We start from the raw sequence: 27,470 nt of genomic DNA on the forward strand, positions 1-27,470 counted from the left end.
TTATATTTTTCCATATATATTCTTAGAATTTAAAATTTCAATTTTCAATATTCAAAACTTCAAAGGGCAAGTGACAATACATGACCTGCATGTTCCCTTACAAATTTCTCCAATCCAAAAAGGACATTCTTTTTGGGACAGATAGAGTAATTAATTATTTGGTTAAATTGTACTCTCTAAAAAATCACTAACACCATTAATACTCCTCCTGTCTAAAAAGGAATGTCCATTTTTACTTTTTGGGTTGTCCCAGAATAATTATCCACTCTCTTTTTTCAAACAATATATTTTACATTTTTTCATATGTATCCTTAGAATTTAAAATTCGAATATTCAATATTCAAAACTTAAAAAGGCAAGTGATAATACATAGCCCACATATCCCCTTACAAATTTTTCCAATCCAAAAATGACATTCATTTTGGGATAGATGAGTAATTAATTATTGCCTTAAATTGTATTCTCTAAAAAATCACTAACACTATTAATACTCCTTCTGACTAAAAAAATGTCCATTTTTCCATTTTGGGTTGTCCCAAAATAATTGTAAGCTCTCTCTTTTCAAACATTATATTTTACATTTTTCCATATATGTCCTTAGAATTTAAAATTTTAATGTTCAATATTCAAAATTTACCGTTAAATTGTATTCTCTAAAAAATCACTAACACTATTAATACTCCTTCTGTCTAAAAAAATGTCAAATTTTCCTTTTTGGGTTGTCTTAAAATAATTGTCCACTCTCTTTTTTCAAACATTACATTTTACATTTTTTCATATATATTCTTAGAATTTAAAATTTTAATATTCAATATTCAAAGCTTAAAACGGCAAGTGGCCTACATGTCCCCTTATAAATTTCTCTAATAAAAAAATATATTCTTTTTGAGATAAATGGAGTAATTATTTATTGCGCTGAGTAAATAGTACTAGTATTACGAGTAACATTAGTAATTCATTAATGTGTTACGGTTTATTAATGCGTTCACACTTTCTAAGCGTTACGGATGACATTAATTTGCACGCATAGGTAATAATTTTAAAATGGTTGCATTGCCCTGCACTCGGTTTGCACACTCAGATGAATAATAATTCTATTATTTCTGTGTATAAGGCTCTCTCATAAGCTTGTTTGTTTATGAATGACTCCTCGCCTATTTTTACGCCTCTAGCTACGTTATAGATATTTAAAAATTACGAAATTATACTTCTCTAGAATCTTTTTAATATTTTAGAACATTTCAACACTCTCTACAATGCTTCACGACTCTCTACACAACTTCAAAAGATTTTAGAACTAGATCATAGAAATGCAATATTCGCATGTCATGCCTCAGCACTCGCTTGTTGCCTGCGTGGTGTAACCTTTTGCAATTACAAGAGATCAAATTAATTAACTTTATTTTAATACAATAATAATTTATTAGTTAAAATGAAAAATTCACGATGAACAAGTTTTCTTGAGAGCATTACTTTTAAATTATTGGAGTATTAGGTTTTTTGAACTTTGAACCAATTATGTTCAAACTATATTAAATTTTTAAGACAAAATGATGTAATTAATGAGTGTTGCAAATTGCAATGGCCAATGGTTAGTCAAACATCTTTCCACAATCTTATTGGCCATAGTATTAATTAATGCGTTTACGGATAATATTAATTTGTCCATTTATTAAAGGGTCTGTATAGTAAATTAAAAAAAGCATTTACGAATGACATTAATTTGCCCATTTATTAGAGGGTCTGAATCATAAGAAAAGATTATTTCATTGTGATTTTTTATTTTTATTCTGACGAATTAGGTTGGGGAATTCGAACACGGAACAATTGCTAACACTATTAATAATCCTTTTGTCCCAAAAAAAATGTCCATTTTTCCTTTTTTGGGTTGTCCCAAAATAAATAATTATCTATTTTCCTTTTTCAAATAATATATTTTACATCTTTCTATATATGTCCTTAGAGTTTAAAATTTCAAACTTGAATATTCAAAACTTAAAAGGGCAAGTGACAATACATAGCCCACATGTCCCCTTAAAAATTTCACTCCCCAAAAAGCACATTCTTTTTTGGGTTAGAATAATTAATTATTGTGTTGACTAAAGTAATAATAAAAAATGGTTTCATTATGATTTTTTTTTTTTTTTTACCCGAGGAAGCCCTTCTCTCGGTTTGCACACTCAGGCTACTATTATTCAAGTGTACAAGGCTCCCTCACAGACTTGTTTGTTTACTAACGACCCCTCACCTATTTAGACGTCTCTAGTTACATTATAGATATTTACAAATTAAAAAATTATACTTCTCTAGGATCTTTCTAATATTTTAAAACATTCCAACACCCTCTACAATACTTTACGACTCTCTAAACAACTTCAAAAGATTTTAGAACTAAATCATAGAACTGCACTATTCTCATGCCAAAATGAAAAATTCATGATGAACAAGTATTTTTCAGAGCATTACTTTTAAAATATTGAAGTATTAGTTTTTTTGAACTTTGAACCAATTATATTCAAATTATATTGAATTTTTAAGGCAAAAGGATGCAATTAATGAGTGTTGCAAATTGCAATAGCCAACTATCAGTCAAACATCTTTCTACAATCTTATTAGCCATATTAACAAAAACGTTGTCTACTCACTAACTATTACTGGCATCATTAATAATTAATTAATACGTGGACGAAACACTATCTACCGGCTAACTATGTATTAATTAATGCATTTATGAATAACATTAATTTGTCCATTTATTAGAGGGTTTGTATAATAATAAAGAAAAACGCATTTACGGATGACATTAATTTGCCCAATTATTAGAGAGTCTGAATAATAATAAAAGATTATTTCATTGTGTTACGACGAATTAGGTGGGGAATTAGAACATGTCACGCATGGACCTAATTTAGGCTCATGAATTTTTTTCCTTTTTGTTTATATACCTAATAATATATAATTTTTGAATTATATAACTATAAAATGTAAAATTGGTCTTGAAATTTTTTACACTATTACCCCCAACATCTTTTGTTAAAAGTCGCCATATCTCACATACTCTGCTACGTCTCTCTCTTAAGAGTTGAATCAATTAGGCCATTGTATAATGCCCATTTGGGATTTTGAAAATTAGATAAACAAAAAATGTATCCATGAAAGAATTGAAACGAAAAATAAATTGTCCTTTTGTATAATAAAATTTCATGGTAATAATGGTATGCAACTCGTACATTGAGCTACCTTTTTTATTTTTTAAACTCCATGGTTTGAATCCATTATCATACGCTGTTACAAAGTTGCTGTATTCGACACTTTTTGAGATAGCCTTGTCCATAATTTTAAAATATTTTTTATTATTATTGACACTTAACGACACATTTTGAATAAAGACTTGATCAACGCATCATAGAAACTTGGTTTGACACTTTTGGATACTCAATCAACATGTCATCCAGTATTCGTCTTACAGAAATCCGTTTACATTATAATATTGAAAAATTTAACACTCAAAATACGTCATTGTACGCAATGAACCATATTATATATAATATAATATACTCGTTTTGATATTTGATTAGCTTCATTATCTAATTTATGTAATTTTAGCATATAAATTATAAATATCTTATTCAAAATATATAAAAATGAATATTTTTATTTAAGTGTATATTAGTCATGTACTGTTTTTGTAGATTTTGACGTGTTGTATTGTGTTTGATACAACATGATTATGAGATAATCCCACTAAAATGCTTTGTACAGTCTGCATAACACAACCTTCTCTCCCTTTCATATTTTTATTTTTCATTCTTCGAATAATCCAAATTAGGGAAACAAATAAACCGTTGAGACGTGTTGGACTTGAAGAACTCGGCTCTCATTCGTGGGCTTAGTTATAACATTCGAGTTCATGTTTAAAGTTTTTTTTGACTTGTTTATGAGCATAATGTTCATGAATTGATATAAATTTATGTGTATGAACGTTTTCAAGAACCCTAAACGAACTTGTGTTCACAAAACCTCCTCTATTCACAAACAATACAAAACATAATATAACTGGGTAAAAACAAAAAAAAAAAAAAAAAACAAAAAAAAAACCGAATTTTAGACGGGCCAAGCCCTTTATGAAACAACTTGTTGATTTGTAAGCCCTGGTCCAAAGCCTACCCCACTATCCGACAACCCACCACAGTCCAAAACGCAACAACCCACCACAGTACAGTAGATATATACGTCAGAAGAAGAGCATCGCTCACCTAAACAAACAGTTTCTGTTTCTCTAGTTTCGTCTTCTCTGAAACCATCGTCTCTAGAGTGAAGAAGAAGAAGAAGAGAAGGTAATCGGCAATGGTGACCTAATCTTGGAGGGCTTAATTAGGTCACAACTAATGGCATCGCAGAAGAATCAAACTGCCGCATGACCGTAAAGAGATGATTTTGCAATGATTTTGGCCTTCTCCAATACCCCTTTAATAACATCTATAGCTTCAATTTTCTCTAATATTAGTGCAATGCAATGAAATCACTGCACTCACTGACCAAAAGAATTTTCTGTGTTTTTCCATAAATACCTTACCTGCAACCTCCATCCAGACAGATGCAGGATATGTAACCCGATTTGTACCACATTCAGAACCCTAACCTCCCCTATGAACTTCATCCAAGAAACAACTGTAAGGTCCTCATCAACCATTCCAGTATAGGCTGAAATATCAAATGACCGAAGATAAATAGGTCCTTGCGGTCAATCAATCCACTACAACATTGATCAGGTCTCGACCCTTCCCATTGATCCATCCGTCCAGTATAACGCTGCATCCGGTGTTTTTTTTCATGAATCTCTGATCTCTTTCTCATACTGTTGCATCTCTTTTACTTCTCCCGCGAGGATCCACCCTTTCAACCCCTGAAATGGGTATCTTAAATCCAGCTTCACCACAAGTTAGTGTCGCATCATTTTCTGGAAGCTAAGAGATTTCACAACACTAAAATCAATGCCAGATTCATACAAAAATCTAGCAATGCATTTTTGAGCTTCCCGTGACAACAGACTTTCTATTACATTGGTGGCTGCTAGGAAACCTATTCTTCCCCTTGAAAAAGAAACAGATGCCCTCTCACTCTTTCGACCCATGCCCTTCCCTTCGATTTGCAGTCAAGAGGACGAGAAAAGAGATCGCTTATGTTATTTCGATCTATCATTTTTCCATCGGTTTCCCTATTGGATCTGGTGACCGCTGATGGAACGGAGGAGGAAGAATAGAAGTAGAGGGATTGGACACGGAAAGGAAGGGAAATTCACTCGCACGTGTATGGTAGTTTATCAGTACTGCTCTGCTATTCATCCTCTGTTTTTTGTGACGATGTATCGTATTTTATTAAATTTATTTTATTTTATTATTATTATTTTTTTGACAGGATGGATGTTCTTAATGAGGAGCCCTTCATTACCTACTCCCACTATCTCACAAGGTAAAGCCTCTGCTTTTTTTAAAAAAAATTATTATTATTATTTTTTCCACTAATGTATTATTATTATACTTTCAATTTTTCTTTATTTTATTTTATTTTTATTATATATATATATATATATATATATTTTAATCTCTCTATTGTGAATGTGATCGCAGAATGGTATTTTTCTCTTTCATGTTGACATGCCTCTCTCTCAGTAAAGGAAAAAAAGTGGCGCTGGGTCTTATATAAAAGCATTATCAATCAATAAATAAATAACTTTAAATGCTTTTACCACTTATCTGTGTTGGATTTTTGCAATTCTTTCTGGCAAGAACACCATTATTTTAATATATATATATATATTATTTTTATTTTTATTTTCTATGTTAGAGATTTTGAATAAAGCTAAAGTTTCTATATTTTGAAAATGCTTTGTCAGAGAGTTGTTATATTGTAGGTAGCTGTTTTTTGTCAGACAATTTTATTCATTTTTATTTTTTATAAAAACAAAGTTATCATTTGTTACAAAGATAATAACACTCCATTATAAGACATTATTGTAAAATTAGTAATTAAATTGTTGTTTTAAACAATATTTACCAAATTAATTAAAACATACTTTAATTGTGAAAAGTACTTTATATAATGGATCAACAAATAAGCAATAGATTTTTCTAATAACAACAATTTTGTGACAGCTCCAGTGATAAAAACACCTTTTTCATTACAACAGCATTGGCTCAATAAAGTGCTTTATATTACAGCTCTTTAGGTGGAATTCTTACATGAATGCTTCCTCTAGATGGCAGTAACAATCCATTAGTTTTTTTTTTTTGTCCTTGAAATAAATAAAAAACTAGGAGATCATGTCTTGGAGGCATACCCCAAAGACATCTGAAACTTCCCAAATGATACGTTTCACTAGTTCCCTAGGATCTCTATGCTGAGATTTATGTAACCTCTCATTCCTCTCGGTCCATAGGAAGTACAAAGCAGCAGAGAATATCATTCTGGACATTTTATTCCTACTGCTCTTGGAGGAAAATTTGTGAACAAATTGCTGCGCCAGCCCCAGATTTGTATCAGGTTCCTGCAAATTCCAATGGCAAATCTCTGATAGGCCAGTCCATACTTGCCTTGCAAACTCACAACTACAAAATAAGTGATCAATGCCCTCCTCATTATTGAAGCATATAAAACAGATGGATGCTAATGAGATGCCTCTTTTCTGTAAATAGTTACTGGTTATAGCAGCATTGTTTAAGACCAGAACTGTTTGGATGGACCACCTTGGTCTACCTCCATTCCACCCTAAACCATACCAGAAAACCTCTTGCCTCTTCACTCTGGAAGCCTCTCAAGCTGCCTTGAAAGAAAAAGATTTTGGTTACCACAACAACTTATCTTCATCCCCATGAATTTTAAATATCTGTAAGTACTGGTATACATACTGATTACTCTGATCAAATTTGCTATAATCCCACTGCTGACATTCCATTAGGTTCAGAACATTGAAACAAGAATGAACATATGAATAAATTAGAGTAAACTATAAGAGGAGAGGAAGTTGGAGTGGCACCTTTTAGTGATATAATAAGATAAAGAAGCTCAAGTGGTATAGACATTTATTTTTATTTTAAAAGAAATACCTTGTCGAAACAATAGGTGAGTGTCAGTGAGGTAGCAAAACTAGTAATAGATGAAGTAACGAGAAGATATCTTTTAAGAAAATGGATATAAGAAATGCATAACTCGGTATGTGAAAGAATTGGTGAAGAAACAACCCATTTGATTGGAACCAAGGCAAGGAAAGGATGGAGTAATGTTTCACCCCATGCTATAATATCATAAGCCTGACCTAGAAAAATGGTTCAGTGTAATTAGAACCTATTTGCTTCACGAGAAAACCTGCATGCCTTTTGATTAAGTCATTGATAGTCTTAATTAGGTCATACATTGTCAATATATATATATATATATATATATATATATATATATATATATATATATATATATTTTAAATAATGATTTTGATAGATTCCCATTTCTAGAATTATGAAAAAAAAAGATTCCCATTTCTAGGCCTTTGCGTTTAATTTGGTACGAAGTAAACCATGTTTGAATCATTTACCAGTTATAGAAAATTTCTAATCTTACTCTGAAATAATGCGGACAGGCAAAGCAATGATGTGGATGGTTTAATGTGAGAAAGTTCAGCGTATGGAACTTTAATATGTGAACTTAAAATTAGAAGTTGGGATGTGAAACACTTATTGACAGATGTTTTTTTCGCACAATGTTATTCCTATTAATCACCATCTACTCTAAAAGATTAAGTTGTTAGAAAGGGTGTAACTTTTATATTTCAATCCTCTAACATATTTCTCTCACGTGTGGCATTCTTTTGGTTCAAGACGTGTTTAATTTTAATTACTAGGGTGACAATACTTTGAACTCAAGGCTTAGCATGATCTGATATTGTGTTAACCACCATTTACTCCAAAAGCTTAAGCTGTTAGAGAGTGTAATTTAAATATTTAAATTCTCTAACAATACCCACCCACCCTTCAAACTTGGAAGGAGATGCTTTTCTTTTTCTTTTTCTTTGTCTATTTTGTGCAATCATTTCATGCTAATTAAGTACAATCTTTCATAGTGAGAATCAGGGAGCAATCTTAGCCTAATCATACCTGATCTTCTTTGGAAACTCGAGGAGACCACATCTCGAAGCAAAGTTGTAGAGTCTACTCAACTGAGATCATGATTGATTGAAACATTGCAATTCAAATTATTTAAACTTTTTAATCTATTTTGAGCACTATGAAGATCACGTGAAACAGATTGTAGAATCCATTTGTTATGTCACTAATATCTTTCATCTGGTGACATATGATTTGAACCTCTAGCCTATGGGAACAAATTTCATTAATATCTATAACTCTATGCTTCAAAATAGAACTATTACCTACCATGCACATCCCATTGTTGGCTAGCTATTGGAGTCCCAATCCCATTCACTATTTCAGAAAAAAATATTCTCCAAATTAAGGACCCTAGATGCTTAGAAACTTGTTTGTCCCAAAGTAAAGAGCATGCTGAATTGCGTAACTGTATTTGAAAACCCATTTAATTACTCGAATGAAAATCTTATGAATTAGAAATGTGAAGCCACTTGTTGTCTCTCCATGATGAAATAGTAAATCATTGATCTTGTCACCATATATATTTTGGGTCAAAGATACTATTCGGTTTAGGGGTCACTGTTTTGGTTAAGAGCAGGGACTACCTTGAAAAGATAAGCGGAGTGGAAGATAATGGATAAAGAAAATATTATGCCTACTGCAGCTGTCATGGAAGATTGCTCTTAAAAACTTAGTACAACACTATGTGCTATTTAGTGCTGTGGTATGGGCTAAGGTTTCTAGTTCTTTGAGATTTATGATTTAATAAAGCGGTGGAAACATATTGTAGGAGGTGTAGACGGTAGCTTAGGAATTGGCTTGGCATACAATTGATGGTTTTCTATCAATTCAAAAAATTTGTTTTGCTGAAGATTCTGCATCCCGACTAATTATAGAGTTTGGTTGTTAAACTAAAGTAAAAAAAGTGGGGGGAAAGGTTATTCTTGATGAGGGTTGGGTGGAATAGAGTTGTGAGATAGTTGCTCCAGCTTTGTAAATAGTGAGCTCCTATGAAGCACAAATAATTCTCTAAGGGAATGAAATTTGTAATGATTTTGGCCTTCTCCAATAACCCCTTTAATAAGATCCATAGCTCCAATTTTCTCTAACATTAATGCTATGCAATTGCAATGAGATGGCACTGCACTCACTCTCCAAAAGACTGTCCTGTCCTTTTCCACAAATTGCTTACCTGTGGCCTCCATCCAGGCTAATACAGAATATGCAACGATTTGTACCACATTCTCAACCCCAACCTCCTCCAATAACTTCATCAAGAAACAACTGGAAGGCGTCAACATTTCCAACATACTCTGAAATATCAAATGACCAAAGATAAATAGGGCCTTGTGGGCGACTGGAGCATTGATCAGTTTTCCCTTCCCATCGATCCTTCTGTCCAAAGTATGTCATTCTCTCTCTCTTTCATTGCAGTCAAGAGGACGAGGACACAGGAGAGGAGAGGAATCTCTGCATCGTCAACAGATCGTTGCGCTAGGGGCAATTATGTCATTTATTACCTGTTTCTCTATGGGATGTGGTTATCACTGGAACGAAGGAGGAAGGAGTGATGTCAAAGCGGTCAGCCCCATCGGACACGGAAAAGAAAAGAAAAGAAAAGAAAAAAAAGAAAGGAAAGGAAGAATTACACTCACGCGTTTATAATTGCATTTGAAATCGTGATGTATAGTAGTTTATCAGTACTGCTCTGCTATTCTTAACGAGCCCTTCATTACCTAGTCCCACTGTCTCACAAGGTAAAGCCTCTGTCTTTTTTTTTTTTCCCTCTATTGTATTATTATTATTATTACTTTCAATTTTTTTTCCTCTCTATTGTGAATGTGATCCCAGAATGGTATTTTCTCGCTCATGTTGACGTGCCCTCTGAAAATAACTAGTCTTTTCACGTTCTCTTTTTATACCCTCTCTCTCTTTCAATAAAGATTAAAAAAAAAAAAAGGTGGCGCTGGGAGTTGCATTACAACAATTATATAAAAGCATTATCAATCAATCAATCACTTTAAATGTTTTTACCCACTTATCTGTGTAGGATTTTTGCAGTTCTTTCTGGTAAGAACAGCATTATTTTAACTGCGAGATTGGGATTGCTGTTGAACCGCTTAAGAAATGCTTTGTAGGCAGCTCTTTTTCGTCAGACTATTTTATTTTTTATAAAAATAATTTTATCCTTTTTTATAAGGTCCTACTATTATCATATATAATAACACTCCATTAGAATACATTATTGTAAAATTACTAATAGAGGTGTTTTAAACAATATTTACCAAATAAATTAAAAAGTAGTTTAATTGTGAAAAGTACTTTTTATAACGTATCAACAAATAACCAACATATTTTTTTATTAATTTTTTTTTTATGACAGCTCTAGTGATTAAACCGTTTTTTCATTACAATGGCACGGGCCCGAAGTACGAAAGTGCTTTAAATGATTGCTCTTTAGGTGGAAATCTACCTTGAATGCTTCCTCTAGATGGCAATAACATACCTCACATGAGTTTCATGTTATTCTAGAGGCCACTCACTAGATTGATATTACTGAAACAAGAATGGACATACGGATAAATTAGACGAAGTTGGAGGTGGCACCTATTAGTGATATACTAAGATAAAGAAAGGTAGTATGGACATATATAACGTAGACCAGTAGATGTACCTTTAATTGTTTTATTTATTATATATATATATATATATATATATATATATATATTTTAAAAAAAACCTTGTTGAAGCAATAGGTGAGTGTCAATGAATACAAAAAACTAGTATGAGATGAAGTAAAAGTAACAAGAATATATCTTTGAAAAAAGGATATTAGAAAATGCATAACTTAGTATATGAAAGAATTGAAGGAGGAACACCCCATTTGATTGGGATCAAGGCAAGGAAAGGATGATGATAATGTTTCACCCCCCATGCTATAGTATTATCAATGTATCATACTCGACCGAGAAAATGATTTGGTATAGTTAGAACCTATTTGCTTCATGAGAATACCTGTATGCCTTTTTCTTAAGTCATTGATTGTGTTAATTAGGTCATCGATATTTTTTTAAAATAATGATTTTGATAGATTCCCATTTCTAGGCCTTTGGATTTAAACTTGGTATGAAGTGAACCATAGACAAATCTTTTACCGGGTATAGAAAATTGCTAATCTTACAATGGAAAATTATGTGGATTTATGTCAAGGCAAAGCAATGATATGGATGTTTAATGTCAGGAAGTTCAATGCATGGAACTTTAATATGTGAACTTAATTTTTAGAAGTTGGGCTGTGAAACACTTACTGACAGATGTTTTTTCGCACAATGTTATACCTATTAATCACCACCTATTCTAAGTTTAAGTTTTTAGAGAGTGTGTGACTTTAACTTTTAAATCCTCTGACACGTTTCTCTCACGTGTGGCATTCTTTTTGTCAAACACGTGTCTTAATTATAATTACTATGATGACGGTACTTTGAACATACCATGTTAACCACCATTTACTTAAAAGCTTAAGCTGTTAGAGAGGATGTAAGCTGTTAGAGAGGATGTAACTTTAATATTTTAATTCTCTAACAATACCCACCCATCCTTCAAACTTGGAAGGACATGCTTTTCTTTTTCTTTGTCTATTTTCTGCAATCGTCTCATCCTAATTAAGAGCAATTTTTCACAGTGAGAATCAAGGAGCAATCTTAGCTAAATCATATCTGATCTTCTTTGGAAATATTGGAATTCGAATGGGAATTTCCTAATCATCGTGGAGACCACATCTTGAAGCAAAATTGTAGAGTCTGCTCAACTAAGATCATGATTGATTAAAACTTTGGAAGTCAAATTACTGAACTTTTTTTTTTTTTTTTTTTTTTTTTATCTATTTCGAGCACTATGAAGATTACGTGCAAGTTTGCAACAGATGGTTGAATCCATTTGTTATTCACTAATATCTAGCATCTGGTGACATATTATTCGAACCTCTAGCCTATGGGAACAAATTTCATAAATATCTATGACCCTTTCATTCAAAAATAGAACTATTACCTATTTTGCACACTCTATTGTTGGTTAGCTGTTGGAGTTCCAATCCCATTCACTGTATGGGGAAAAAATATTCTCCAAATAAAGGCCCCTACGTAGTTGGAAACTTGTATGTCCCAAGTAAAGAGCATGCTGGATCGCATAACTGTATTTGAAAACTCATTTTATTACTTGAATGAAAATCCTATAAATTAGGGATGTGAAGCCACTTGTTGTCTCTTCATGATGAACAAGTAAATCATTAATCTTTCGAAGGATATATTTTGGGTCAAAGAAAGTATTCGGTTTAGGGGTTACTTTTTGGTTCAGAGTAGGAAAAACCTAGTAAAAATAAGTGGATTGGAAGATAATGGATAATGGAAACATTATGCTTACTGCAATTATCATGGAAGATTGCTCTCAAAAACTTAGTATAACACTATGTGCTTATTTAGTTTTGTCGTATGGGCTAAAGTTTCTAGTGGTTTAAGATCTATGATTTAAAAACGGTTGAAAAAATATTGTTGGAGTAGTAGATGTAAGTTTAGGAATTGGCTTGGTTTACAAGTGATAGGTTTCTATCATTTCAAAAAATTGGTTTTGCCTAAAATTCTGCATCCCAACTAATTAGAAAGTGAGGGTGTTAAACTATAGTAAAATAAAAAAGTGCGGAAAAAGGTTAGGCTTGATGAGGGTTGGGTGGATCAGAGTTGTGAGATAGTTGTTCCAGCAATCTAAATAGTGAGCTCCTATGAAACACAAATAATTCTCTAAGGGAGTGGTATCTTTATCGTATTTGTATTAGATTCCAATAGGCCCGATGCTCCTCGAATACTCGTTGGTAGGTGTCATTAACTTCTTAACGTATCTATAATTTGATTTTTTTTTTTGGTAATTTCAAACTTGTATCTAGTACTTTTCAAATACTTGACAACACTTCCTGACACATCGAAACATTATAATACCATATTTCTGGTATAGTAAAATAAAAGCATGGTAAGTGTTTCAAATACTTTGTCTTTCTCGGGTAAGAAGAATTGAGAGATCTAATGAGAACATATCATGTCTTATTATTTTCGAAGTCCATGTCCATGCAGCATCACTTTTATTTTTTCCGTGCCCTTATTTAATATTGTAAGTTAGACAGTCATAACGTTATTTATAATATATGGATATAACATGACAAACTATTATAATTTTAGATCTGTAAAGGAATACTTGATTTATATATATATGTATATACATACAAAATATACATGTAAATATATTTTTTGTGTCGTTGCCATATCTTGTCTTGTATATTAAGAATTTTTTCTTATTGGCTTATGGTTATCATGTCGTTTCAATTTTGTCCACACATGTCCGTGCTTTATAGGTACTTAGTTTTGAGCATTACTTTGGTCCTCTGTGTCTGTGTGTGTGTGTGTGTGTTAAGGGTTATAAGGATTAAGCCTTTGATGATGGAAGATTTGTTCAAACTTTGACTAACGAGACCATTCTAGACCTAGTAAAGCCTTAATAGACACCAACAACATAAATTGATCCCTTCTACAGCCAATGAATTGCCACTACAGTCCATGTCTAACGTATTTCATTGCTCTTGCCATGAAATTTAACCTGCACTTTTTTTGTTCATATGATGCTCGGCATCAACTTGGTTAAGGCATCTCACTTGACTAGAACAGAAGGGTCTTCTTGATTTAGGGTTTTTGGAATGCAACCATTAGAGAAAATATGCCTTCTCACAACCTAAATGCACCTTAGGAGCTAAACTATCCTTTTATTTATTTGCACTATTTCCATTGCTTCCTCAAAAAGGGAAACTTATCATCCTTTCTGTAACTGTCCAAAAAGGCTACTTACTTAGAAAATAATTAAGGCAGCTATTTAATTTATCAAAATAAAGTTGAGGTTATTTGAAAAGTGAACAAGCAGATGGCCAATTAAGTTACTTCCACACCACTGAATGATATTAACGGCCATTAATATGGAAAATTAGTTTGTTGAAGTTTCATGCACTGTAGAAGAGTAAGCTCCGAACATTAATTTGGTATGAAATACTATTCTAGACCTGTAAAAAGGCACATATGTAGACTCAATAATATAAGTTGACCACCAATAAGCCCAAACAAATTTAAATTACCAAAAAGTAAACTAACCTATAGAAACATAATGATATCTCAAATTATACCATGACATGATTTCATAAGATCCCAATTGCACTTGGTATGAAATTTAACTTGCCCTTTTTCTTGTTCACGTGCTCTGAATCAGGTAGCGTGAGGCATTTTACCTGACTAAACAATAACAATTCCGTCTCTTGATTTAAAGTTTTGTGGAATATTATTACCAGTAGAGCATGTATGCTTCTCACAACCTAAATGTGTTAATTCCTTAAAAGGAGATACTTAGAAGCCTTTATATAGCTTTCCAAAATGGCTACTTAATTAGAAGTCATTTAGGAGGCTATATATCAATTAAAAGTTAAGGCGGCCTTTGAAAGGTAACCAACTTCAGGTGCAAGTGACCTATTAAGGATATTACTTCAGGAGAAACACTAGCTTACTCTATTTCAAGTCCATCCTTCTTGCTAGAACACAGTGAAACATGTGAATTATGGTTGCAAAGGTTTTGATTTTTTGTTGCTCAGACAAGTCAACCACTGGAATTTAAATATGGAAAACAAAAATGTCCTGAATTGGGGATAAAATTTGATATTTCAATAAATAGAATGAGATCTTTGCTCTCTTCTCTTTTTCCAAACAAGAAAGCAAAATGGTTGGATAGATTTTGATAGGATTCACCAATTATAAATGTCGTAATTGGATGTAGAAACACTTCAGTAACGCTAATGAAGTTGTAAAGGATTCAAAGTTACTGATTTGGTTAATGTTAAGGGCACTCAGCTCAAAGTATTACTGGCAGCCTTTCCGAAACTGCTATAGTGTTTTTTTTTCTTTTTTTATTTTTTTAAACCTTTTTGGCTCCCATCTCAACCTGGCATGACATCGCTGAGTTGTCCTCACACTTGGTTGTGACTTTGTGAACAATGACCTACCCTTTTTTTTTTTTTTTTTTTTTTTTTTCCACTTGCTTTGCAGTCAGGAGTCCAGATCACGTTGTCATCATCATCATCTGTCATCAATTCATCATTGTGTGAGGGGCAATTATGTCATTCAATCTCCTCTCCTCCCTCTCTTGGATGTGGTAAGGGAGGGGATGAATATAGAGACGTCAAAGGGGCAATCCTTATGCCCTGACATGGGACAGCCTGATTGGAAGATGCGGACACTACCCAGATGGGAACACTAGAAAAGCCACATCTTTAAGAAACCATGTGTGTTTGTTTGGGGGTGGGATTTAGGTGGCAATGAACATCTGAGACATCATCTGTTTAGCACACGTCATACCTCTGGAGGTGTAAGGAGTTTAAGCAAATGGGTATTATCTCTCTATCGCTTCATACCACCACCACTACTTGTTTTTTGCCCCCACAGACTTGACTCAGAGAGAGAGAGAGAGAGACGGCACCACATTTGTCATTACATAATAATGACATCTGTATCCAAATCACGAGTGCAGTTTTACTTCCATTGTAACCGATGATAGAAAAGCCACAGCTTCGAGGAACCATGTGTGTCTGTTTAGGGTGGGATTTAGGTGGCGATGGACATATGAGACATTTGTTTAGCACACGTCAGAGCACTGGAGGAAGGAGGAGTTTTAGCTAATTTGCGTTACCTCTTTATTTCCTCTTACCACCACGGATTTTAAGCAAATGGGCGTTACTTATCTATCACTTCTTACCACCACCATTACTACTAGTTTTTTGGCCCACAGACTTGACTCCGAGAGAGAGAGAGAGAGAGAGAGAGATTACTACTAGGTTTGGCCCACAGACTTGACTCAGAGAGAGAGAGAGAGGGAGAGAAACGGCACCATATTTGTCATTACATAATTATGACATCTCTATCCAAATCACATGAGTGCGATTTTACTTCCATTGTAACCGATGATACGAATATAAATCTACAAAATACAATTGGCAACCCTAGTCCACAGTCCTCAGACAAATCTCCTCTTCCTCTTTGCTTCTGTTCTAATTCTTTGTTTTCCGTCTATTGTTTTTGTTGTAGGTGGTGTTCTTAAGGTGCAAATCACCATTCACTAGTGAAACAAGCTTGCCTGCTTGGTTATACCTCACCCCCACTATCTGAGGTAAAGCCTCTTTCTTTTCCTTTTTATCTGTGTTTGATTTCCTGAACCTATTTGAATGGCTATGTATGTCTTTGTATTCTGCAAGTGATCTGTCTTATTAGTTATCTCGTTGTGTTTTTAAAACCCTCCTTTTCTTTTCTTTCTTTCATTTTTTTTTTTTTTTTTTGCTTTGGGTATTGCATTACAAATTCTGAATAGAAGTAAAATATATAAGTAAATAAATAGTCTTAGATGCTTTTACCGTATTCTATCTATTGTAGTTCTTTCAGGCATCAGAATGTCAAAACTGCTATTTTTGACCAAACTTCAATTTTAACTGACCGATCTCCGGGTTACTCTTCCATCTATGCTGCCTTGAGAAGGCAATAGCCTCTTTTGTGCTACTCTCCTTAATGATCATCCTCCTAGTCTCCTTTGTTTCGAATTCTTAACCTAAAGCCCCATTTAAGAAGGGGAAAAATTTAGAAAACCTGATTCACCGAGTGGTCTGATCATCTATTTGCTTCATAAGAAATCGTGAATGTCTTATGATTAGCATTCTTCATTTGAGCGTGTCATTGATTTTTTATTTTTTTAAATAATGACCTTAATGGATTGCCATTTCTAGACCTTTTGCAAATTTCTACCTTCATAAAGTAAAGATTGACTTGGGGTTTTTTGTAGGTTTGTGTTCCTAGGAATACTTATTTGATGAAGGGAAGAGTTGAAACAACTTTGACTATCAGGATTATTATAGACCTACTAAAAGCTACATTTATTGACCCAGTAGCACAAACTGACTCGTTATAAAGCCCATGAATTACCACTGAAGCCTATGTTTGACAAACTTTAAATTTACCAAGAAGTAAATTAACCTATGGAAATATAAAATGAAGACTCAAATTATACCAATACATGACTACTTAAGGTCCCACTTGCTCTTGGCATGAATTTAACTTGCCTCTTATTTGTTCTTATTCTTGGCATTAGGTATGTCAAGGCATGTCACCTGCCTAGATCAGGAAGAGTTTTGGGTTTTGTAGAATATTAGCACTATAAAAGTTATTCCGTTTAACAAAATTTATGAATCTTAGGAACTAAAATATCATTTTCCTTTGTTTTTTCTATTTCAATTCCTTCCTTTAAAGGAGAAACTTACAATCCTATACATTGCTTCCCAAAGAGTCCAGTTTATTAGAAAGTAAAAGTTGAGGCCATTAGATTTATTCATTTTTAAACGCTAAGAAGCCTATTTGAAAGGTAAGCAACTTAAGGAGAATTTACCTACTGAAAATGGTACTTCAGTAGCATTACTCTTTTTCAATTCCATCCCTCTCAGAGTACAGTCAAACAAGCAAATTATGGGTTGTCTAAGTATTTGTTGTTTTAGACTAGTCAGCTACTAGAGTTATAGAATTTTGAAATGAGAAACAAAGGTGCCTGATTGGTGGCAAAATTGGATGTTTGGATGGAAAAGTTTCCTTCTCTTTTATTTTTCCAAACCAAGAAACATAAATTAATTGGAGAAAAATTTGGGAGGATTCAGCATTTATAAATGTGGCCGTTGGTTGCATTAATGCTTTGGTAAAATTTGTGAACTTGTAAACTAACAACAATTAATTGACATTAAAGGCATTTGGCAAAAAGCATTTACTATGGACTTTTCAAAGCCGCTATTAGTATTTCTTTTTCCTTCTTCACTTGACCTCAGATTGGCCTAACCTGGATTTGTCCTCAATATTTGGCGGTACCCTTGTATTCAATGACCTATCAATCCCTCTCTCTCTCTCTCTCTGTCTCTCTCTCTCTCTTTTACATTTCTTTTTTAATTTTCTTTTTTCGGTACACTCTCTGTACGTAGGACTGAGGTGACCTCAGCATCGTCATAGTCGTCATCATCAATCATCATTCCACCATCATGTGAGGGACAATTCTATCACTCCTTCTCTTTTCTTTCTCTCCTGCAAGTGGGAAGGGATAGATTAATTGAGTGATGTCAATTGGTGCAATATTTATGCCCTGATGTGGGGAAACAGTAGGAAAGTCGTGTGTTTACGGAAGCATGAGTTTGTGGTCGGGCTGCGGGTTGAGGTGGGAATAGGCATCTGAGACGTCATATGTCCAGCATTGGGGAAGATTTTGACATTGGACAATTTGAGAAAGAGAGGCAACATCATTGTTAATTGGTGTTGTTTATGTAAAGCTGATAGTGAATCCGTGGACCACATTCTTTTGCATTGTCCTGTGGCGTTTGATTGTTGGAGTTTTATTTTTAGCATGTTTGGCGTTCTTTGGGTCATGCCTAAGCACTCCTCTCAAAGAACAAGGTGTCCTGTCAAAGAACAAGCTCGGGATTATTGGAAGATTGTTCCACATTGTGTCTGGTGGTGCTTGTGGCATGAAAGGAATAACAGATCCTTTGAAGGAAAAGAATTGTCTTTAGCTACTTTAAAAATTCATATTCTTTATTCTTTGTTCTCTTATGTAAGAGGAAGTGCTTGTTCCTCGATTGATGATTTCTTTGATCTCTTGGATTCCATTGGTCCTTAGACCTTTTTTATTCTTGTATTAGGGACACGTTCCCCTTTTGAACGTTTTTCTAATATATTTTTACTTACCAAAAAAATGTCCAGCACATGTCGGAGCTCTAAAAAAGGGAGGAATCTAACCAACTAGAACATTACTACTCTATCACTTCTTACCACTACCAGTTCTAGTTCTTTTGCCCACAGGCTGACTGCCACGTGCGCACACACAGAGAATAAAGAATGGGCATCATATTTGTCATAATAATAGCAAACGTCGTCTCTATCCAATGAGTCGGGTGCAATTTTATTTCTGTCATAGCTGATGATATAAAAACATATGGCAACCTAAATTAACAGTGCTGAGACAGGCCCCCTCTTCTTCTTTGCTTCTATTCTACTGCTGGGTTAGTTGTTACCTTACCCCACAGTCTGACAAGGTAAAGCCTCCGTCTTCCTTTTAATCTTTATTTTTTTCTTCTCTCCAATTCCAATTTAGTTCAGCTATTAAAATGTTTATCATTATTTCTTGATCTTGTGAATCTGTCTGAATGGTTACAGTACATATGTGTGTGTGTGTGCGCGCGCGCTCTGATTGTGATCTTAGAAAGGAAATCTCTGTCAAGTTGCTATGGCCTCTGAAATTTATCTGCTTTATCTTTCTGTTCCTTAGAATCTCCTTTTCTTTTCCCTCTTTTTTTTTTTCTTTTTTCTTTTTTCTTTTTTCCAGCTCTTTTGGTATTGCAGTAAAAAAAAAAATTTACCAATAAATAAACAATGTCAAAACTTTTACCCATATCTATGTGTCTGACTTTTGTAGTTCTTTCAGGCGTCAAGAAGTCCATACCATTATTTAGAAGACAAAAAAAAAAACTAAGATTGTTTTCATTTTTAAATGACTGCTCTTTCAGGGAAATCTTCAATGCATGCTTTCTTTATAGGGAAACGAACTGCCTCACTTGACTTTAATTTTACTCTCCTTGACAATGTAACAGTCTCTTAGTTTCTCATGCTTAATTCTAAATTAGTGATTATGAAAGGTAATGCAAAAAAAGAAAACAAAGAAGAGTAGAAAACTTGATTAACTCTGATCTGATTAGAACCTATTTATTATTCCATGAGAAATCCTTAATGTCTTTTGGTCAAGTCGTTGATTCTTTTCCAAATTAGCATTCTTAAATGTATTCTGTGTCATCAATTTTCAGTTGAAATAATGATCTTGATAGAATCACAGGCCTTTGGATTTTCAACCTTCATAAAGTAAATAATGGATCAATGATTACGTAGTATTTGGGCTTCTGTAATCTTACTGAGGGAATTTATGATTAAATGTCATGACGAAGCTATAATGGAAGGTCCAATGTGAGAAAGTTCAATGCATGGATGATGACACTGTGATGTGTGCAGAAAATCTCGTGCAGTAAGTTCGGCTGAGAAATAATTACTGACGAAGGCTTTGTCATGCGGTGTTATGCCCACACATCCTCCACAATAGAAAGAAAATATTTAGCTTTTGGTTTTGGTTTTGTTTTATGTGTGCTTGTTTTATACTATTTAAGAGCAGTTTCTTTATTGTGAGCATCAAGAAATCTTATTTTAATTATATGGTATGGGAGAAACTATTTGCATCACCTGCGTGTAAAGTTCCTTAGTGTGTATAATTATGTGTAAAAGCTTTATTTAGAAACATTGGAACTGTGAGATTTTTTATGTTTTTTTTTCGTTTTTTTTGTTTTGTTTTCCTTTTTTTTCCCTTCTCTGTGTATGGATACCTCATCTTGAAGCAAAGTTGTAGTTTGTTAATGAGATAATGATTGATTGAAACCTTGCAAATTATTTGAAACATTTGACCTTTCTTGAGCATTATGAAGATTACATGTAATAGATGGTTGAATAACTTATTTGTTCATCAATATCTAGATCCATATGTTTCAAATCCACAACCCATGTTAGAATCTCATCAATATTGAAAATCTGGTGCTTCAAAATTCGTTACCTTCTAGAACAATCAGTGATTGTGAATCAGAAGGATCCCATCCTGTTTAAAATCTCTATATAATCAAAATAACATGCACATCCTGTTGGTAGAAACTCAATATAATGAATTCCAATCCCATCACCATATTGCAAGCAGTAATTTCAAAGTAAAGGCCCCTAGGTGAACACTTGGTTGTCCCATGTAATTAGTATGCCCAATCCCGTCACTGTATCCAGAAACTTGTGTGATTTCTCGAATGAAAATCATTTAAATAATGACTGAAATAACCTCTTGGTTTTTTAAGATGAAAAAGGATATCATTCATGCATGGCCGCTGGTCGAAATATACATTTTGATTAGATCTTGCAAAAAATCCGGCATCCTGACCTTTTTGGTTAAGTCACTACTGAAACATAGGTGTTGTTTTCAATTTGTATGGTGGTAGAGACATCGTGCTTCATCATTTCATCTTAGCTGGAAGCTTTGGTGCCATTAAGCTTCTGAGTAAAATTTGTCATAATGCAAGAAAATGGAGGACAACTCCTTAAGAAGAAAGAGTAAAATACCTTTTGTAGGTACTCAAAGATTTCGTTGGGTTAGAAAAAGCACTGGTTTAGGGTGACATTTGGTTCTTTGAGCAGTACAAATGTTGGAAAAGTAAGTAAGTGGAAGATGATAAATAATGAAAAGAGCTTACTGTTGATTGATGCACGATAACTTTTGAAAACATGGAGAATACCTTATATGGTTTAGTTTATGGTGGGCTAATGTTCTGTAATGCTGTAGGTTTATGACTTAAACAATAGGGGGAAGATAGATTGTAGGAGCTGTTGATAAAAGGGATGTAATTGGTTTGGTCTACAAGTGATAACCATAAGAATTTCAGAAATTTGGTTTCACTGAAAATTCTATATACCAACTAATTTTATAATTTATGTGTTGAACTAAAGGTGAGAAAGTTAGGAAGAAAGGTAAGGGTTGATGTGGGCTTGGTCAGATAAATGGAATGTAAATAAGTGCATATTAGGGTCATTCCTGAATTGTTCCAGCACTGTAACAGTAAACTCTGAGCATTAACTTCATATCATTATTATTATTTTTAATTTTATTTGTTATGGGTTTGCGGTGCTGGTTGTAAGTGTTAGATAAAGAGAGAAATTGTTTGAACTTTCAGTAGTAAGACTATTCTGCACCTGCTAAAAGCCTCATATATAGATTCAGTAACATACATTGACCTATTATATAGTCCATTAAGCACCACTCTAATCCATGTCTAACAGATTCTGAAGTAAACTAACCTATAGGAATATAAAATTCAAATTCAAATCAATGAAAGGTCCCAAACCTTTGTATAAAGTACAACTTACCTTTTTCTTGTTCACTTGTTTGTCATCATGTATGAGTTGAGACATCTCATCTGATCTGAACCAGAAGAATTTTGTCTGTTAAATTTAGAGTTTTGTGGATGTTACAAGTAGACAATGTATGCCTTGTCACAGCCTATACACACCTTAGGTGATGATCATCCTCTTTTCTGTTTACTCAATTTCAGTTCGTTAACAACTAATATAAAAAAAGGGATACCTAATCATAAAAGTAATTAAGGAGGGCGTGGATTTATTAGGAAAGGATAAAAAAAAGGTCTAGGAGGCTATTTGAAAGGTAGGTAACTTCAGGAGCAAAATGTTGTTCCCGGATTAAACTAGAAAATTAATCTTGGTTACATGCCTTACTGTTTTGGTCTCCTTTGGTTTCATAATGCATTCTTCTAGATTATTCTTCAACGAAAGAAAATCTGATTTTTTTTTTGTGATAGCAATTATCTGGAATTTGATCCCATTAAAGATATTTTTTATTTTATTTTAGTATAAATATAAGTCTGTTCTAAATTTGTGTTGAAGTACAGTTGGGTGTTCTTCCAAGTCTCCAATACGCTCTCATGTCATCCTTTTGTGTGTATTTTGTAATTGTCCTCGTCTTATTTTGGACATGTGCAGAGAAGACCTTAGAGTGAACACATTCGTCAGATGGTTGAATGATGCAAATAAAGAATGGTGCCATGGAAAGTGTCTTGTTGTTTAATGAAGTCAAGATTTTTCCTTGTTTGAGGATAAGTTATTAAATAAGGTTTGAAACTACTAAGTTTTAGCCTAGGGAAGTTGTAAAATGTTACTAATGCTGTGTGGGGATTCTGAAAGGCATTCTAGGAGAAATCAAGAGTCATTAGTAGTCATATCATATGAGGGAACAACACTCTGTCTCCCTCTGTTGTAACAAATCTTAAATCAATATAATTTTGAGATATTTTTAGATTATTCACTACTCTTAAGGCTTTTCCCAGATTTTTCTATAGAAATCTAGGCTCCAATGGTGATTGGAGTAATTCTAGTCTTTCTTACTATTGTAAAAAGTTTTTGTTTATCTCTATTTGCTTCATTGAAGTAGCACCAATTGGAGATAAAATGAGAGAAAACCGGTTTAGATTGGATGTGCATAGAAGACCTTTAACTGCGCCTGTTAGGAAGAGTGACATGGTCCACATTGAGGGTAATGTTAGGCGAAGGGGAATTCCAAAATTTACGTGGGTAGAGTTAGTAATGAAGGATATGATAAAATATGGTTGACTGTTATGACCTTAAATAGAGTGGAATGGCATGTAGCCTGCCCCAAGTAGTTGGGACAAGGCTTTGTTTGTTGTTGTTGTTATCGTCCTCTTCTTATTTTGCTTTCTTTCTGATGAACTAGTTATGAATTGCACACGCAGTATTTTTTCTTTGAGTTCCTTGTGTAAGATTTTGGATTAATTTATCAATGCTCTTTATTTTGTTGAAAACATTTTGAAACAGTAGTATTGAAGTGCATGTGATTAACTAGGGAAAAAAAAAAACGTGCATGTGATTGCAACCCATGCCATTGATTATAATTCTGCATCTTGAAATATTAGAGTTTAGAAGGATTTATTATGTTAGTATGTATAGGGAATGCATTTATCATTGTTGGTGCATTGCATTTTTTTTTCATTAAGATCACAGTTGTGATATTGTAGATTTTCTATATTGCCTCTGTTTTCTTTATTGTGATTTTATATATTTTGTTTGAAATACATTACTTATTGCGCCTTTTTTCTTCCATATATATATATATATTCATATGTAAATTATTTATGATGTCAATGGTTGAACTCGGTGGACTATGGCTGAACTACTCTGTGTAAACCTCTGTTTTTTATGTTGTAAATTATTTGACTTTTCAGGACCAAATTCTAGAGCTCGCAACTGTTTGCAGTCCTACCTTAGTGGAAATGCTTTACTCATACATGGGCTTTTCATGATTTTTGGCTAGTTCAATTGTTCATTCACATCACTAAAATTAGTTTAGATCAGTATAAAAGTACAGGAGTTGGTTATAGTATTACTTGGTGAGGAGCAATAACCCTTGGGGAAGAAAGAAGAGGTAAAAACAAAAGGAAAAAGAAGGTGATTGGTCAGTTTTGCAATACATTCTCTACCGTAGGATTGATTACCACCTATTTAGGGCTTCCGGATCCATTTAATAAAAATGGCTGCGAATGAAGTCTCCATTGATGTTCATGATCACGGTATGGCTCTTGATGGGCAAAAGGGAAGAGTTAAATGCAACTATTGTGATAAAGTTATAAGCAGTGGCTTCAGCCGCCTTCGTTACCATTTAGGAGGCATAAGGGGAGATGTATCTCCTTGTATGGAAGTTCCTGCAGTGGTGAAGGAACTAATGAGAAACAAGCTCTTTGAATCGAAAAGAGGAAACTTGAGCAAGGAAGTCGGGGAGCTCCGCCACCCAAACCTTCCTTGGAAGAGGAATTGGTCTCCTTACTCGAATGGTGATGGTAATACATTGGAAACCACTCAAACAGTTGGATGTGGGAGCAAAAAGCGGGCTAAGGAGAACTCTACATCAAAAAACAGTGAGAGGGCATCTGTTTCTTTTTCTGAGGGAAGAATAGGTTCCCTAGCAGCTACCAATGCAATAGAAAGTCCGTTGTCACGGGAAGCTCAAAAATGCATTGGTAGATTCTTCTGTGAATCTGGCATTAATTTTCGTGTTGCGAAATCTCTTAGCTTCCAGAAAATGATTAACGCCACTCTAGCTTGTGGTGAAGCTGGATTTAAGATCCCCACTTGTCAGGGGTTGAAAGGGTGGATCCTTCAGGAAGAAGTAAAAGAGATGCAGCAGTATGTGAAGAAGATCAGAGATTCATGGAAAAGCACTGGGTGCAGCGTTATACTGGACGGATGGATCGATGGGAAGGGTCAAGATCTGATCAATGTTCTAGTTGATTGCCCACAAGGACCTATTTATCTTCGTTCATTTGATATCTCATCCTATGTGGGAAATGTTGATGCCTTCCAGTTGTTTCTTGATGAAGTTATTGGGGAGGTTGGGGTTGAGAATGTGGTACAAATAGTTACATATTCTGCATCAGCCTGGATGCAGGCTGCAGGCAAGGTTTTTATGGAAAAACACAGGACAGTCTTCTGGACAGTCAGTGCATCTCATTGCATAGCACTGATGTTAGAGAAAATTGGAGCTATAGATGTCATTAAAGGGGTATTGGAGAAGGCCAAAATCATTACAAAATTCATTTATGGTCATGCGGCAGTTTTAGAGCTTCTAAGATATCACACCGATGGCTGTGACCTAATTAAGCCCTCCAACATTAAGTCAGCGATGCCCTTCTTGACTATAGAGAATATTGTGTCAGAAAAGGCAAACCTAAAGAAAATGATTGTTTCTTCTGAGTGGAATACCTCAATCTGGGCTGCTAGCATGGAAGGGAAAAGAGTAGCTAATTTAGTGGAGAGCAGCTCTTTCTGGTCTGGAGCCACTATGGTTTTGAAGGCAACTATCCCTCTGGTGCGTGCTTTGGAATTAATCAATGGGGATGATGAGCCGAAACTTTGTTTAATATATGAAACGATGGATCAGGTTAAGGAAACAATTAAAGAGGAATTTAGAAAGAAGGAAGCGAAGTACATGCCGTTCTGGGAAGTAATTGATGAGATTTGGAACCAGCATCTCCACAGTCCTCTTCATTGTGCCGGTTACTTTTTGAACCCAGTTCTTACTTATTCAAGTGATTTCTTCTTTGATACTGAGGTTTTCAGTGGCCTATCATGCTCCATTTTCCATATGGTGGAAGACAAACATGTTCAGGATCTGGTTTTGCTACAAATTGATGAGTATCGAAAGGCTAAGGGTGCCTTTGGCGAGGGAAGTGCCATTGACCAACGATTGAATGTTCCTCCAGGTTACAGAGATCTGTTGTGTCCTCTTGATTGTTTACGTCTTTATCTATTTTGATCATTTCGAAATTAAGACTTTAATTTTGTATCCTATAAAATTTGGCTGCAGCTGTTTGGTGGTCCTACTATGGAGGAGAATGTCCTGAACTGCAGAGACTGGCCATTCGAGTTCAAAGCCAGACGTGCGATGGTGCTTCAAAGTATGGGCTCAAGAGGACATTGGCCGAGAAGCTGCTCACAAAAGGAAGGAATCGTATCGAGCAAGAACGATTGACTGATCTGACATTTGTTCAGTATAATATGCAGTTGCGGAACTTCAAGTTGGGTCATACTGATGGCACAGTGAATGAAGAAATGGACCCAATGGATGATTGGCCTGTGGATGAAGCAGCGTGGATGGACGTGGATTGTGGAGATGCAACTGCCGATGGAGGGGCTATTAATGGAGAAGGACCTTCTACTTCTCATCCATAACAGGAGGACCCAGGTGAGTAGATATCTTAAAATGAAAGTGGAAAAAGAAGAGGATCAGACAGTTTGGGAGATCAGATTTAAATTTTCTAGGGTTCTTGGACTGGCCTTGTTTGGCACAAAGGTAGATCAAGAGCTTCTGTCACCACAGATTTGGCCATTCTTGACAAACTCCTACTTTTATTCATTTGTCTGCTATATGTCATAATTGAATGGGAAATATTGGTTCTGTGAACAATTGGTTTTGCAATTTTGCACTGAGGTTTGGGCTTGGAGTTCAGAATTTGCTGGTTACTTTTGCATGAAGGGGTTTATATAAATTTGTTCTAGTTATGCAATGTCCATGAGGCATTCAAGGATCAGATGATGTTCTGACTACCTAGTATGTGTTCACAAAGGTGATTACAGTTTTTGTGTTGTTGGAAATACCTACAGCTTTATTTTTATTTATTTATTTTTGGTACTGATAAAAATTGTGATTTTTAGATTGTAATAAATCTTCGATAACACCTGCAGAATTGGGTCGAATAGCTTGTTTTGATCCAGAAGGATTGATCTTGATATATTCTTTTGGTAGAAATGTGGAGTTCTTACCTCCCTCCAGTAGAGGTTGCATATTATTATTTTGTATGGAACTATGAAGACACCACTTAATATGCCCACTCTAATTTTTTTTGCTTCACTTGGGTTTGCAAATAAATTGCCAACTGCACCTACACTTGAGGAGTATGCAATGCAGACCTAGGTTTTTTTTGTAACAATTTTTTTTTTACATCCAACCCTCACTGTGCATGGTATAGGAATGATTTTTTTTTTTTGCTCATGAGTGATCAAGATATATATATGATAATGGTAT

At 34.3% G+C, this 27,470-nt stretch overlaps 1 protein-coding gene across 7 annotated transcripts; it reads left to right on the forward strand.

Annotated features, from left to right (window-relative positions):
- Window positions 1-4,247: 4,247 nt before the first annotated feature.
- On the forward strand, window positions 4,248-27,194 carry LOC132283648 (uncharacterized). 7 transcript variants are annotated; one of them, XM_059785638.1, is made up of 6 exons: window positions 4,248-5,326; window positions 5,419-5,472; window positions 9,573-9,895; window positions 16,298-16,379; window positions 24,115-26,148; window positions 26,253-27,194. In XM_059785638.1, exons 5-6 carry the CDS (start codon window positions 24,420-24,422, stop codon window positions 26,615-26,617), a joined length of 2,094 nt encoding a protein of 697 aa, XP_059641621.1. In that variant the 5' UTR covers window positions 4,248-5,326; window positions 5,419-5,472; window positions 9,573-9,895; window positions 16,298-16,379; window positions 24,115-24,419; the 3' UTR covers window positions 26,618-27,194. The 7 variants fall into 7 exon arrangements, with proteins under 7 accessions (XP_059641621.1, XP_059641619.1, XP_059641620.1 ...); XM_059785636.1 differs by having other exon boundaries at window positions 4,248-5,315; XM_059785637.1 differs by having other exon boundaries at window positions 4,248-5,310.
- The last annotated feature ends 276 nt before the right edge of the window (window positions 27,195-27,470 follow it).

This window comes from Cornus florida, unplaced genomic scaffold (assembly GCF_030987335.1).
Source record: "Cornus florida cultivar Cherokee Brave unplaced genomic scaffold, ASM3098733v1 CherokeeBrave_3.0.0_Hap2_Chr11, whole genome shotgun sequence".
Lineage (NCBI taxonomy): Eukaryota > Viridiplantae > Streptophyta > Magnoliopsida > Cornales > Cornaceae > Cornus > Cornus florida.